This window comes from Mastigoproctus giganteus, chromosome 2 (assembly GCF_048544385.1).
Source record: "Mastigoproctus giganteus isolate SK-2022 chromosome 2, ASM4854438v1, whole genome shotgun sequence".
NCBI classification, from domain to species: Eukaryota; Metazoa; Arthropoda; class Arachnida; order Uropygi; family Thelyphonidae; genus Mastigoproctus; species Mastigoproctus giganteus.
In genome coordinates this window covers 241,846,801-241,861,955 of record NC_143576.1, presented here as the reverse complement: position 1 = coordinate 241,861,955, position 15,155 = coordinate 241,846,801, and the positions used below count along the sequence as shown (strand labels likewise).

At 35.2% G+C, this 15,155-nt stretch overlaps 1 protein-coding gene across 1 annotated transcript in view; it reads right to left on the bottom strand.

Annotated features, from left to right (window-relative positions):
• Nucleotides 1–15,155, bottom strand: part of BORCS6 (BLOC-1 related complex subunit 6) — a 69,753-nt gene that overhangs the window by 18,502 nt on the left and 36,096 nt on the right. The window contains exons 3-4 of the mRNA XM_090369073.1: nucleotides 12,627–12,802; nucleotides 3,312–3,395 (exon numbers count right to left, since the gene is read on the bottom strand). Of these exons, the coding sequence (XP_090225199.1) occupies nucleotides 3,312–3,395; nucleotides 12,627–12,802 (260 nt within the window). The remainder of the gene's footprint in view (nucleotides 1–3,311; nucleotides 3,396–12,626; nucleotides 12,803–15,155) is intronic.

Below are 15,155 nucleotides of genomic sequence, written 5' to 3'. Positions count from 1 at the left end.
AATGTTCTCCAAAAAGCTGCTTCACCAAATTTAGCTTTTATGCAATTTTGAAAATACAATAATTTAATTGGGGGGAAAAAAAATTGCAAGTAAATAAATAAAAAATTTCTTTCGTGAAAATTTTGAAACTTGCCTCGTTTAGACTCTTCATTCAGTGTTTGCGGGAGTGACACATAGTATTGTGCCTTTGTTATCTTTAATATTTTTATTTAAAATTGTCGGTGATCTTAATATGTCTAAGATGAAATCAAATTTATGGAATTATTTTGCTTGAAAAAGCAAAGATGGAGCACAATGTTCAAAATGTCAGAAGATAATGAAGTCGTCTGGAGGATTGTAAGAACATTAGAAAACTTGATCGTTAAAAAATCTATGGAAGAAGAGATTTCAAAATTAGCTGCTTTAGATGGATTTTCTTTTAATTCATTTTCCAAGAGTGAGTTTATACAATCAAGCCTTCACCTTCAGAGAAATAAATATGATAAATTACCACTAACCTCAGTGAATGGAATTAAAAAATGGTTCTGTATTATTATAAAACTAAGAAAGAAGAACTCATTCAGCATTTCAAAAATTCATTGGTTTTGGGTGCACGGTATTCATTGATTCTAGACGAATATATGTCTATACAAAATAAAAAGTGCATTCAAAAGACAATCATTGGTCGTTAGGTCTTATTGAGATTAACGGTTCACTTGATAGCAGAAGAACTGAACAAATTGTGGATGGACACTTGAAGGAATTTGGTTTGAACTTGGATGAGGATATTGTTGCTTGCACCACCGATGGAGCAGCAATGATGATTAAGTTTGGCAAGCAAATTACGCCTAATCATCAACAATGTATAGCCCATTGTATATATCTGTCAGTTATAGATGTACTTTATGAAAAAGCAATCATTTATGGTGCCACAGTCTGAGTCTCCCAAAGACAATGAAGAAAATGAAAATAATGAAGAAAGTAGTGATGATGAAGAAGTTGAAGAAAGACAGCAAGGCACACTTTATCAAACCGACTTTACCGATGAGCTCATTTATTTCTTCAATCCAATGGCCAATATTGCACAAACTATTAACAAAGTCAGAAAAATTTGCAAGCTTTTTCGAAAATCGCCTACCAAAAATGACGTATTACAAAATGTTGTTAAAGCAAAATTTAATGGGAAAGAATATAAACTTATATTAGATTGCAAGACTAGATGGAATGGCGCATTCTATATGATTGAGAGATTTTTGAAATTGAAAAATTGCATTCCAAATGCTCTATGTGCAGTACTGTCAACTGAAGCTGTGTCTGACGATGACTGGAAAACACTTGAATTGCTATGTGAAACTTTGCGACCAGTTGAAATGATTCTGAAGGCTATAACCTCAGAAGATACAGACTTACTTAAAACAGAGTTTTCAACAGCTTGATACAGCAGAAAACCCATTTTCTTTAAAGTTTCACCAAAGCTTTTTGCAGCGTTACAATGCAAGACGAAATGGCCAAACTGTGGCTTTGCTGAGCTACCTACACAACCCCAAAAAGTTTAGGAAAGAAGATTGAGGTTCAAGAACTTTTGATTTTCCAAGTAAGCAAGTTTTGAAAAAGCATGCTGAAGAGATTTATCAGAGATTATTTGCAAAACATTCCGAAGGAGTCTTAGCGTTGAATGAAGAAACCGAAAATAAACGAACCGTTCTTTTAGAAGAAAACAAAGACTCGTCTAGTTCCGATGTTGGAGATACACTCATGCGAGAGTACGATAGTGTAATAAAGAGATTAACTGAATAGCCTTCAAAATATCCGAGTGAATTGGAAATCAGCAAAGAATTTAAACTTTTGGAGGCAACTAGCAGTAGAAGTGAAAAGCTGGAGAAAGTTTATAGAGCACTGCTGACCATTAAACCAACAAGTATCCAATCTGAGAGTGTTTTCGATCACTGGTCTCTTTAACACAAAAATAAGGTCAAGTCTATCAGGAAAAATGCTTAATATACCGTGTTTTTTAAAGGATCATTTTCAGAAAAAAAGCTGAGCAATAAATAGTAAAGTAATTTCCCCAAGCTGTTTTTTTTTTTCACATTATTTTTATTTATTATTATTATTATTATTATTATTATAGGGCTTATTATTTTTTTGTTTACTATACAAGAAGATAGTTTTTATTCAAAGGATTTGAATACAATTTGTAATTTTGTATAATCTCAAGCTGGTTACTTTTTTGGAATATTTTAATTTTTTTTACTATAAGAGGTGATAGATTTTGTTTAAAAGATTTGATTACGATTTGTACAATCTACCCAAGATAAAATAAATACCTGTGTTATACGCTTTTAATTATTTTCCCTAAGTCTGAGAAAATCGGTTTTAAAACCGGTTTTAAGAGTAAACTTCGGTTAAACTCTGTTTTGAAATTTCTCGGTTTTATGCAAGCCCTAGTGTCAACACAATAATAAAGGACAAAGACAGAATATGAAAAGCGGTGAAGGGATCGGCCCTAATGAATTCAACTATAATAACCAAGGCTATGAAATACATATCAGGTTTTACAGTATAATAACATGTGTTTTCTTTTCTTATGTGCAACTCTGGCTATTTCACTGCTGTCCCCAGATAGTTAATTGGACTAATTAAAAAAATAACTATTTTTCTATATATATATATATATATATATATATATATATATATATATATACAAAAATATATAACTATTCTTCTGAGGACATTATGTGGTTTTTGTAATTTTGGCATATCAGGGATATAGTAGCAATATTTTATAGTCATTCTCAAGTTACATAAAACTTGAACGTTATGTCGGGTACTTACTGTACTGTTATAGAGGAATAGCCAGATGCAAGGAACAGTTTTGTAGGTTTTAGAGGTTATTGAAATACTACATCCTTTGGGTTCTTTCCTTCACTGGGGCCTTGTAGTTCCTGACCAGATAGAACCTCAGAAGACAAATATCTTTATGTATTTTCTAGTTATAAATTACTATTCTACTATGCTAGGTTATATGATTTTTTAGTATCTTATTTGAAAAAAATTGTGCCTATCAAAAGAATTAGCTGCATAGAAGACTATAATGTCTCAGCAGGCAGAGTTTACTTTCATGGATGCTTTCCAGAATATTCTTTCAATGCAGCATAGTTTAATATACATGCATTTGCAATTCCTCCATAAATATAAATTTCATACATTTATTTCATATACTTAAAGTTGGGTGATACTGAATTAATATTTAACAAATATTGAATTCCATATTAGAAAAATAATTCTGTGGTGAACTATTTACAACTAGAAGAGCAAACAGAAATGTGGCATACCTTTATATTGCCATCCACAGCATCACAGGTTTTACATACTGCCTTTTCATAGGTCTCCATACAATCCACTGTCAGTGACGAAATCTAATAAGTATTGTTTTATAAGAAATACTTTTTAATTATGAAATTTTTCTAATATTTGGTAAGATCCCTCACCAAAAGTAAAGTATGTTTTACATTGTATTATGATTATAAAGTATATGAAGAAATACAAATAATTCTAAAAATTTCTAATGTACTGTGACTGCCCTGTTTTAGATGGATTTTCTAGATCTATGGTTGGGCTTTGGACAAGTGGAGGGTTAGCATTTGAAATATTGTCAATTTTGAAAATTATATTTTGGGTCCAGATAACCAAACTAAGCATGCATTCTTAATTATTACTCTCATAAGTGGTGGTGAAAGCCATATTTCTTATGTAATGTTGAGCAAACTAAGTTTGCTATTTAGTGCACTGATTTCATACTGTGGAAGCACCTTCACAAGTTACCTTGGTACTGTACTACTCCACTTAAGAAGTGTATTGTTGTTTTATTTAAAGTGTTTGCTACTGCACAGCTCAAGTTTTAACTCTGTTTGGAGTCTTATCAGTGAGCAAGTAGGCAATATGAAGACCTTGGCAACCCAGTGGCAAGAAGTATCCACAGTTATGAGATGCGAGAGGGTGCATAAAATTAAGTAAATTAAGTGATTGGTGAAAGCTGATGCCATGAGTGCTAAAAAACATTGTGAATGGTGGCCAATGCATTTTATCAGAGTAGTGTAATATCAAGGAAACTTGTAGTGAAGGTACTGCCACAACATGAGATCAGTAGTGCAGTGAGTATCAAACTCAGTTTTCTCAATGCTACATAAGAAAAACAGCTTTGGCCTCCACTTACTATTGTCTTTTAGCACTCATTCTGCCACTCATTCAATTTACAAAACTTCCTTCTATTTTTCTCAGTCTTTCCTAAATACATTATACATACTGTAATGGAACTCATTGTCACCAATTTCTGGATATATCAGCAATAGTTGTCCTAAGCAAGAATTCAAATTCAGCCATTTTATTAACAACACTCCTGACGTTACTATAGACACAGTTGAGACCAAGTTATCTTCTACAGTTTACTACGTGAAATATCCCTTGAAGTTATTTAGGTTTGTATCCCAAGCTTTATCTTCCCCCTCATTTGAAACATTGCTACCCTCAGAACATCTTATCAACATCAGCTGTTGTGGCAACGACAAACAAATTCGTGAGGTGAGTGCAGGCATTATTTTCACCCATATCACCAGACAAATGCAGATCTCTATAGGTTATATTTGCAGGGTGCTTCCCTCCCTTGGTTCTTGCAGCAAAAGCCTTGCTTTCATCTTTTGATTTTTAATAATAATAGCTCAGAAGAGCAGAAACTCCATCAAATAGATTGTCATGACCTTTGTCAATGGACTCAGTGCATTCCAAATAATTTCTCTTGAACATTTCACTCACGATCTTGAAATAACTATTTCAGCCAAAATAGTAGTTTTCAAACTGCAAAAATTGTTACCTTTTTGCAATATTTAGTATTTAAAATGTTTTAGTCTGAATTGCAAGTTGATTTTATCTCCTGTAACATGCTTGAGCATAATGATCATACAAATAATGATGTAACAAAATTGTACCGTGTACAAGAATTGCTTCAAATGGCAATGCTAAAGAGCTGCTTACTGCTACCTACACACAAACACAAAAAAAAAAAAAAAAAAGGCCCAGATTAAACCACATAATTAAAAACATTTTTGATGATTATGTAGTAAGTACCATTACATTTAACTTCTAGGGGAGAGCACAAATTGTTTTGTTTTACCAAAATTTTGTTCCAACAAATCACTAAAAATTATTTTAAAAGAATGACTTTTTTTTTTTTTACTTTAAGAATCTGCTTTAATAAATTAAATGACAAAACATACCACAAAAGTAAAATATCTGTAAAGAGATTTGTTTTCTCTGGTGGGGGTGGTAACAGTACGCAAATTAATCACATCACAGACTACATTATAAAATGCTTTTTTTTTTAGACATGTTAGCATGTATGTGTAATGAGCCTGTTGTCCTCCTCCTAGTGGATGGATTTTCAGTAAAATTTATATATGGGCCTTTTGCAAACAGTTGTTGAATCATTCATAATTTTATTAAAATCAGATCAATGGATATCTGGCAATTATTTTTTTTATTATTATTATTTTTTTTTTTGTATGTGTTATTTCTTGCAGTGTTCATCAGAATGTAATAACTCAATTCCCAGTGAATGGATTTTCATGAAATTTTATATTTTGCCCATTTAGAATGATTTATTATTATTATTATTAGCCATATGGTACAAGGAAGCCTGAGGCTTATGCTGCACCAGCCAAAAAAAAAAAAAAAAATCCCGAGTTACCCCCTGTGTGTGTGCGAGAGTGAGAAGTAGAAGGCATCACCAAGAAAGAGAAGAATGATGATATCCAGCTCAGGACCCTGGGTTTGCCAAGCCCATACTCACCAGATGTGAGCCCCCGGGGTAGGTTATCAAGCCTTCCAAAATTTCATTAATATTGGACCAATACAAATTTGGTAATTATTATTATTATTTATTTTATTTTTTTCTTATACATATCACAGTATTATGTTTGTTGCCATGTTCTGGTTGGAAGATTGAATGGGTAATGGTAGATGTGCAGAAGTAATTTTCTTGGTTTGTGCATAAAAGTTGTTGCTTTTTGGGTTTTTTTTTTTTGTTATAAATCATGGATTATTACTATTTGCTAAAAAGCTCAAAGTGTAAAGCACTGTGTACATTAACATGTTGTTTAATGAAAATTGTGTATTACGACAGTCTGTGATGTAGTAAACTTGCATCCCCCACCACCCCAGAGGAAACAAATTTTGAAATCTTGAAAACATAAGCACTCTTTTATTATAGTTTCATGTCTACTTTTATTTTTTTCAATTTGAGCAGTATTTTTTTTTTTTTTTTTTTCTAAAAATAACTGATATGCAGATTTGTCATTACACAACATCAGATTCCTATATACCGTACTATTGCATAATACGGGTGGGGGAAGAATGCACTGGACTGTGGAAAAATGAAACTGCAATGCTGAATTCTTGTCACATCCTTGGTGGGTGGGCTGGCTGTGGTCTTGGAGTAACATATGCAAATGAAAATAAATGGGCTTGTTGTTCTGGATTCCATAGTTTAAGAATAGATGAATTCTGTATAATCCAGAAAAGTTTTAATAATAAATGACATGAAACTTTCAGGGTTAAACAGGCCCCTTCATCAGAAAATTCTAATGGGATAAAGACGTTAGAGACAAAATTTAACAGATACAGAGTGGACTGCATGCACAATTCTGTATCCGTTAAATTTTGTCTCTAACGTCTTTATCCCGTTAGAATTTGCTGATAAAAGGGCCCCATTTAACTCTGAAAAGCTTCATGTCATTTATTATTTAAACTTTTCTGGATTATACAGAATTCATCTATCCTATGCAAATGTTGTTACACACATTGCAAGGTAAAGCCCATATGCTTCATGCTTCCACAAAAGGTGTATTACTGATTGTTAGTTGTTTCACTGGTAAATCAGCTGCAATAAAATAGTTACAATAAAGTTGTGAACTCTTTTGACCTTACCCACCCAGAGTATAAATGGTTATTATTTATTTTTGAACATGCTTTTTTTTTTTCCTTCAAGCAAGTGCTGTCAACATTTTTTTTTTTTTATCCCTTCCTTAGCCATATTTACAAAATGGGGTGTACTCAACATAGCCTTCCAAAAATTAGTTTGTGTGAATGATGAAAGTCAACTGGAGATTATTCATTCCTGCACCAAGCCATTCACAATTTTCACATGAAGTTTTTATTTCCTTGTATGTTAATTCATTTTATGACTAGGTGAACTTTGAAAATAATTCACTATCCTAACTTTTTTTTCATCCAAACGATTTTGTTCAGATGAAATTTTAAAAGTAACAAGGGAAGTAATGTGGAACCTGGACATTTTCATTATAGTGAAATTTTGTTAAAATGGTATATGTTGTAATAGGCTTTTATTATCGAACACTAGTAAATACATCTGAGCAGCAGAAATTCTAGAGTAATATACCACTTGGGTAGCACTAAACTCAAAACAATTGAAAATGAAAAGGACTTGGGAGTAAACATACGGGCTGCTAAGTTTGTTTGTTGTTTGTTATTTGGTTTTTAGGAGCATTGGCAACTAAGGCCATATTACTCCGGGATATGCGGTGGTCATTCCCTGACCTTTTCGCATCCTCCGTATTTGGGGGTAACGGGCTCGAACCCCGGTCTAATCAAGAAGCATGTGCTACGCACTACTGTTCCTTCCCACCTGGCTACGGAGGCACCAAGGGGCTGCTAAGTAAGCTCATGGGGTTCTATCAATAATGTACAGGAGTTTGGTCAGTAGAGATAAAGAGATGATTATTCCATCATACAAAGCAACAACAGTTATATTGTGTCTTGAATACTGCATAAACCTGGAAGCCCATGGACCTGCTAGATAAAGAGAAGAGTAACAAGGTTATTTAATGATAGCAACAACAACAAAGTTATACTGTGTCTTGAATACTGCATAAACTTGGAAGCCCATATACCTGCTAGATAATGAGAAGAGTAACAAGGCTGTTCTTAACAAAGAGACTTGTTCTGTAAATTACTTTCTGGAAACTAGCCACCTGTGGGATAACACGTTATGTTCAAGACTTCAAAAACGGTTGAGTAAACTAAATTCTGAGGATATCTACACTTAAGTCATGTAACATACTCAAGAGGACAGAAATTTAAACTGAGTGAGGATAATGGTAGAATAGATGTCTGAAAATTTTCCTTTAGTCAATGAGAAATTGGACAAATATTTGAAAGTAGTAAAATTGACATTGATTAGTCTGTGTTGTTATTATTCCCCCTCCCCTACCTGATGCGATATAAGCTTGCTTCTTTGCATTATTTTGACAGCACTAATATTAATACAAAATGGAATGATATTTACATCAAATTTGGTATCTAAGTAAACATTTAAAAATCAGAATAACAACAATAATAATCAAAAATGAACAATGGTTTAAGAAAAAAGGACTCCTATGCTTAAATAGGTAAATGCACAACTGCTAGTCATTAATAATTTGTATTAATTACTTCAGTATTAGCTAAAAACATAAGTAATATATTTGGGAATAAAATATATTTTCAGATTCTTCTGTTTTCAAAAATCACATCTGTATAAATCAGAGAAGCTAACAGTTTTGGAAATTCAGCACTTGCGAATGGGTACTGAAAATTTATTCACACATATATATATATATATATATAATAAAAACAAAGTTTTCAGCATATATAAAACAAAAACAATTTTTTCTTTCAGGAAAAGTAAAAAATTTTATTTCTCCAATTAAAGAATACAAGCTACCTCCTGTTCTAACAAATAATTTCTGCAAACTTTTCTTGCATTATACTCAACTAGATTATACTTGCAGCATGTAGCTACAGAATATTTTCATGCCTGCCTTAGTTTAGTGTTAACAGATTAGGATACAATTCATAAATAAAAGTTCCTACTGCAAATGGTCTTCTCAGAAATCAATGTCTAAAGATAAGACAATTTCTTTCTTCTCTGTTCCACAGAATAAAGTTCTAAAAGATAATGCATGGCCTCCTGACTTAGAAGATAAAGTGAAGTGAAAGATAAACCAAACTATGCATGAACAACAAATCACTGTAAGTCTCCATTCAGAAAAATTGTAAGTTTAAATATTCCAGAAAAGTCCTTTCAAGTTTCAAGATTCAAGTTTGAATCCTGAAACTAAAAGGACTTCCCAAAAATTACCTTGCAGAATTTAACTTAATTTTGAAAAAGCTTTGTTTTCTAAACATCACACCTCAGAAAAAAAAAAATTTTTTTTTTTTTTGGTGTTCTAAAAGAAAATAGCTAGGTACCATGCAATGAATAGCAGTTATACAGAAGGACATATCTACACATTGTTATCCACCTTCTACATAACTGTTATTTTGCAATAATCTTCAAACTTGCCCACAAAAAGGATTGAAGATTTACAAAATAATTTTTTTTCAGCATGACACTGTACTTTCCAACTAGCACTATGACTGCATACCTACATTCATCACTTGATGTAATGCAATTAGCTGTCTGAAATATTACACTTTCAGCAACATTTAATATAATATAGATCAGATATTATACACAGCACTTTCAACAGTCATTTTTTTTATTATTATTTCTTTATGGTAAGACAATGACTTATTCTGCATTCGGTGAGAAAATTTTTGCTATCTTTGGAATATATTCATTATGATAGTACACACGATGCAAAAAAACCAGCTTATATAGCATCAGCCAAAAAAAAAAAAAAAGACACACGCCCTTCTCATTTCACCCATCCACTCGCTCCAAATGTTTGTCTAGTTCTGCCTTGAATCTATTTAAGCTATCAAATTCTACAACAACAGATGGAAGTTTGTTCCAGCTTGTTGGCTAAAGGCAAACTTCTGCACATCTATCCTACAACTGTCTTTCCTCAGTTTGAATTTATGTCCTCTCAGGCAATTATTCTGAACAAGAGGAAGAATCCCATCAGCATTGAGCATGCTCAAATCATTCAAGGCTTTATACACTTCAATCAGATCACCTCACAGGTGCCTAGTCTCCGGTTGCTGTAATTTTTAAAACTTAAGCTTTTCTTTGTAAGAGCAACAATTTGTTTCATTCACTAATCTTGTTGCCCTTCTCTATATAGTTTCCAACAGCTCTACATCATTCTTAAAATGAGGCATCTAGACCTGTATCCCATACTCAAGGTGTGGCCTGACCATTGCTTTATACAAGGGGATAATCACCTCCTTATCATTGCTAGAAAAATTCCTGTATATCAGTGACAATACATCAGGAGGTACTCTTGAAGACTGTCACCACTGCTGAGAAAACTTCATATCTGCCTGCACAATTACCCCCAGGTCCTTTTCACTCTACCACTGTCAGTGTAGTACCACACTGTTGATACATTACTCTGGGGTTACTGCTTCCCATATGCAGTATTTTACATTTTGTCAATGTTAAACTTCAGTTACCACCTCTCAGCCCATCTGCTCAACTTTTCTAGATCCTGTTGCAGCAGTGTAGTGTCATTACCAACCCTGCCTACCTTCGTATCGTCTGCAAACTTGGACATTAAGCATGAAATACCATAATCAATATCATTAATGAATACAGAAAACAACAATGGACCAATACTGAACCCTGGGGGACTCCACTAATGACAATAGTCCACGAAGAGCAGTGGCCATTGATTACCACTCTGTCTTCTCCCACTCAACCATCCCTTTATCAATAGCAGCAATTTGCCTCCAATGCCACACTGCTCCAATTTGTGCAGCAGTCTTCCATGTGCAACAGTATCAAAAGCTTTTCTAAGATCCAAATATATGATATCAAAATTATTCTTTGCATCCAGCTCCTTTGTGACTACATAATAGTATCCAATCAAATTGATCAGACAAGACTTCCCCTTAACAAACCCATGCTGTGTCCGAGCTATAATTGAAATTGTCTAGATGATCCTGCAATGCTTCTTTAACCAGTGCCTCCATTAACTTCCCTGGAACAGAAGTTAAACTAACAGGTCTGTAATTACCTGTGTCTCCCTTTGATGCTCCTTTGTGGATTGGGGTCACATTTGCACATCTCCAGTCCATAGGTACCTCCCCCTGAGTCCAAGGAAGCTCTCATAATTATGGCTAAGGGTTTGCTTACTTCCTTTGCTGCCTCCTTTAATATAACTAGATAGATTCCATCCACCCCAGGTGCCTTTCTTATGTTTATCTTCAACAATTTCTCCTCCATTTTACTCAGTTATTACAAGATTATCTAGCTTATTGCCAGAGTTTAATACACCTCTGGCATTTCCCTCCCTGAATAACTCCTCATGTGTGAATGTAGATGCAAAATATTCATTTAGTTTGTTGGCTACCTGAGCAGGATCATCAACGGTTGAACCAACGATATCAAGTGGACCAATCTGATTCATCCCCTTCCTTCTAGAGTTTACATAAGTAAAGAACTCTTTGCATCCTTTGCCAAAGATTTCTCGTAATCTGTCTTCGCCTGCCTAACCTCCTTTGTAACTTGGTTACAGACCAGCTGATATCTATCATAGGCTTCTGTGTCACCTGTTAATTTATATGTAACCCATGCATTTTTATTCTCTGCCACATGTCTAATTAGTTCATCTGATATCCATTTAGGCCTAATTCTTGAACAATATTTCTTGGTATGAAAAGTCTAGTAGCTTCCAAGATTAATTCTTTGAATGCTTCCCATTTTGAATTTGCTGTTGGTAACATCATCAGTCGGTCCCACCGTATAGCATTTAAATACCGTCTCAGACCATCATAGTCACCTTTAAGAAAGCAAAAATCCTTCCCTTTACCCCTGATGGTAGTTATCTCTGAGTAAATCCCACTTCAGTACACTGTGATCACTGCCACCTAGTGGTTCCTTTATCTGCAGATTCTTAATGCATGAAGAATCACTACTGATAATCAGATCAAGAGTATTACTCTCTCTAGTTGCCTCCCGAACATGCTGCTGTAGAAAACAATCATCCAATAAATCCACAAAAGCCTTGCTAGTGTGTGAGTGACCACAAATTCCAGTCAATATCTGGAAAATTAAAATCCCCCATTATAAGACACTGATTTGCTAGCCCACTATTTTTTTCTCTGTACAGTTGTTTATTATACTCATCAGAGTCATTAGGCCTAAAACACACTGCTACTCTCAATTTTGCTTTCCCAGTGCTTATGTCACACCAAACTGACTCAACACTGCACTGTCCAGCCATGCTGAATGACTGTACTTCCTTGGATTTTTGTGTTTCTTAACCAATAGCATAACCCCTCCTTCTTTCCTGGTACACATTGTACTCCCCTATTCCAGTTCTGCATTCCTTATATCTGTGTGACACCGATGGCAATTAAACATTTTTATTATCACTTGTTAAAAAAATTTTTTTTGGCATATTATAGTGAAAAATTATCAACTAATTTGTATGCCTTCTTAGTTAACATAAATAGCCAATCCTGTAAGAAAATTTTTAAAATATGAGAATTCCATACACACTGTGTCAGCCATCATGTATTGTTTATACTATACTCCTATAACTGTTTTAACAACAGCACTTTTAACAAGTAATTAGTCATTGATTTTTATACATATTTAAACAATAACTGTAAGTTAATAGTTTTATAACTACTAAAGGAATACTTACACTCTGAAGGGTTCCACTGAGATTTTCCAGCATGGTATCAACACATGTTGCAACTTTGCGTGCATGGACCTCAAGATCAGCAACTGCCCCTGCATCTACAATTGGGACATGAGGTTGAAGAGCTTGTCTATACAGACTAGGTGTGGAAGAACGAGATCCAGGAAATGATGGAGAATCTATTAGAACAAAAAGATAAATTGTTCTTAAAAAATAAATAAATAAATAAACTTTTTTTTAAAATTTCTTCACAACTGAAATAAATAAATATGGCAATTATCAGCAATGCACTGTGTATGTACCCTGTGTCAAAAAGCTTTCACTTTGGTGGAAGCAAGAATTTTGGCAACCTAAGTATTAAAAATATAAAACTGAGTATTATCAACCTAGACCCTGCTCCCCCACATTTGGTTGAGTCAATTTCAGTTTTAGTGGTGCATTAGCAACAAAGGCTACAATGTGTATACAGGGTGTTTCAGTTAAACGTTTCAGAACTTCTAAGAGGGGTAGGGTACATCCTGACAACTCGAAATCATATAGCAATGTGGGGTCGGAAATGCTTTCCTGAAGCGGTGTTGTACACAGAAGCACCATAAAGAAAAGAGACCGTAAGTGAGAAATCGTTTTAATAATACATGAAAAGAAGCAAAAGGTACATGGATTAAAGTAAGTGTTCGAAGTTTCTTCCACGGGCTACAATGCACGCCTCACATCTCCGACGCATGGACATCCGAACATTCTGGAATACTCCAGGCGAATTTCGAATTTCTTCGGCAGCTACTGCAATTCTTGCAACCTGCTCCTCAGCATTGTCAACAGGGGTGTCATAAACTAGCGATTTCATATGACCCCAGAAATAAAAATCAAGACATGATAGGTCGGGTGACCGAGCAGGCCAACGCACGGGACCACCACGTCCGATCCACTGTTGACCAAATGTGACATCCAGGTAGTTACGAACATCTCCGCTATAATGGGCAGGGGCTCCATCGTGTTGGAACCACATTGTCTGTTGCGTCGATGCAGAAATCTGTTCATCTCTCAAAAGTTGTGGCAATACTTGCTGCAGAAAGATCAAGTAGATAGGTCCGGTTAGACGACACGGTAACAGGTAAGGTCCGATGAGGTGATCTCCCATAATACCGGCCCATACATTGACCGAAAATCGAATCTGTGCTGCACGACGTCGTATTGCATGCGGGTTCTCGACCGCCCAGATATGGTCGTTATGTGTGTTGAAAATTCCTTCCCTTGTGAAGGGATGCCTCATCGGAAAACAACACTTCAGCAGGAAAAAGGGGATTTGTAGCACATTTTCCAAGGTACCACTGTGCGAAAGCAATACGAGGTGCATAATCCTCCGGTTGCTGTGTCTGGACACGCTGCACGTGAAATGGATGCATGTCTTGTTCTCGGAGAATCCTCCAGACGCTGCAATGGGAAACCCCGACTGCGTTTGCTAGACTTCGTGTACTCGTTCTTGGATTCCCCTGTACATGCTGCAGCACATTCTGTTCGACGGCTGGAGTCCGTGCTGTTCTTACCCTGTCCCTGTCAGCTCTTTCAAATGAACCTCTCTCAGCAGTCTTGCAAAGAAATTATGACTGGGAATACGCCTCGTCGGATATCGTTCCGCGTACAAACGCTGTGCGGCTGGCCCACTACAATTTGCAGCCCCGTACGCCAAATGCATATCGGCTAACTCTGCGTTCGTGTAATCATCCATCCTACTAACTTGGCGTTCTTGTTCAAGAAATTCGAAATTCGCCTGGAGTATTCCAGAATGTTCGGATGTCCATGCGTCGGAGATGTGAGGCGTGCATTGTAGCCCGTGGAAGAAACTTCGAACACTTACTTTAATCCATGTACCTTTTGCTTCTTTTCATGTATTATTAAAACGATTTCTCACTTACGGTCTCTTTTCTTTATGGTGCTTCTGTGTACAACACCGCTTCAGGAAAGCATTTCCGACCCCACATTGCTATATGATTTCGAGTTGTCAGGATGTACCCTACCCCTCTTAGAAGTTCTGAAACGTTTAACTAAAACACCCTGTATAAAAATGTGGGAAAGATAATGGAATGTGCAGTTAAGAATATGTCAGATATGAAAGATGATATAAGATGAGTTAAAAACAATCTCAAAGATGGACAACCATCTTGGTTTGTTGGAAGGGTTGGTGAGATCTGTAAAATGTGATCCATATGAAGAAAGGCTTCAAAAATATGGGGGTTACAGAGCTTGACAACAACGCATCTTAGAGGGGACCTGACTGAAGTCTACAATACTCTGAGAGGAGATAGTAAAATGAATGAAGGGGAAATTTTCACTATAGGGGATATAAATTCAAATTACAAGGAGGTTTAGACTGCATTGTAGGACATTTTCTTTTAGCCAGTAAGATAATTACTGGAATAAGTTAACTCCATGGGTAGTTAAGGCTGATGGCTGAGAAATTCAAAGATCAGCTGGATGGTTAATACAGAGGCATGAAACATCTAGGTTATTTTCTTTTTATTATTTTGGATGCCT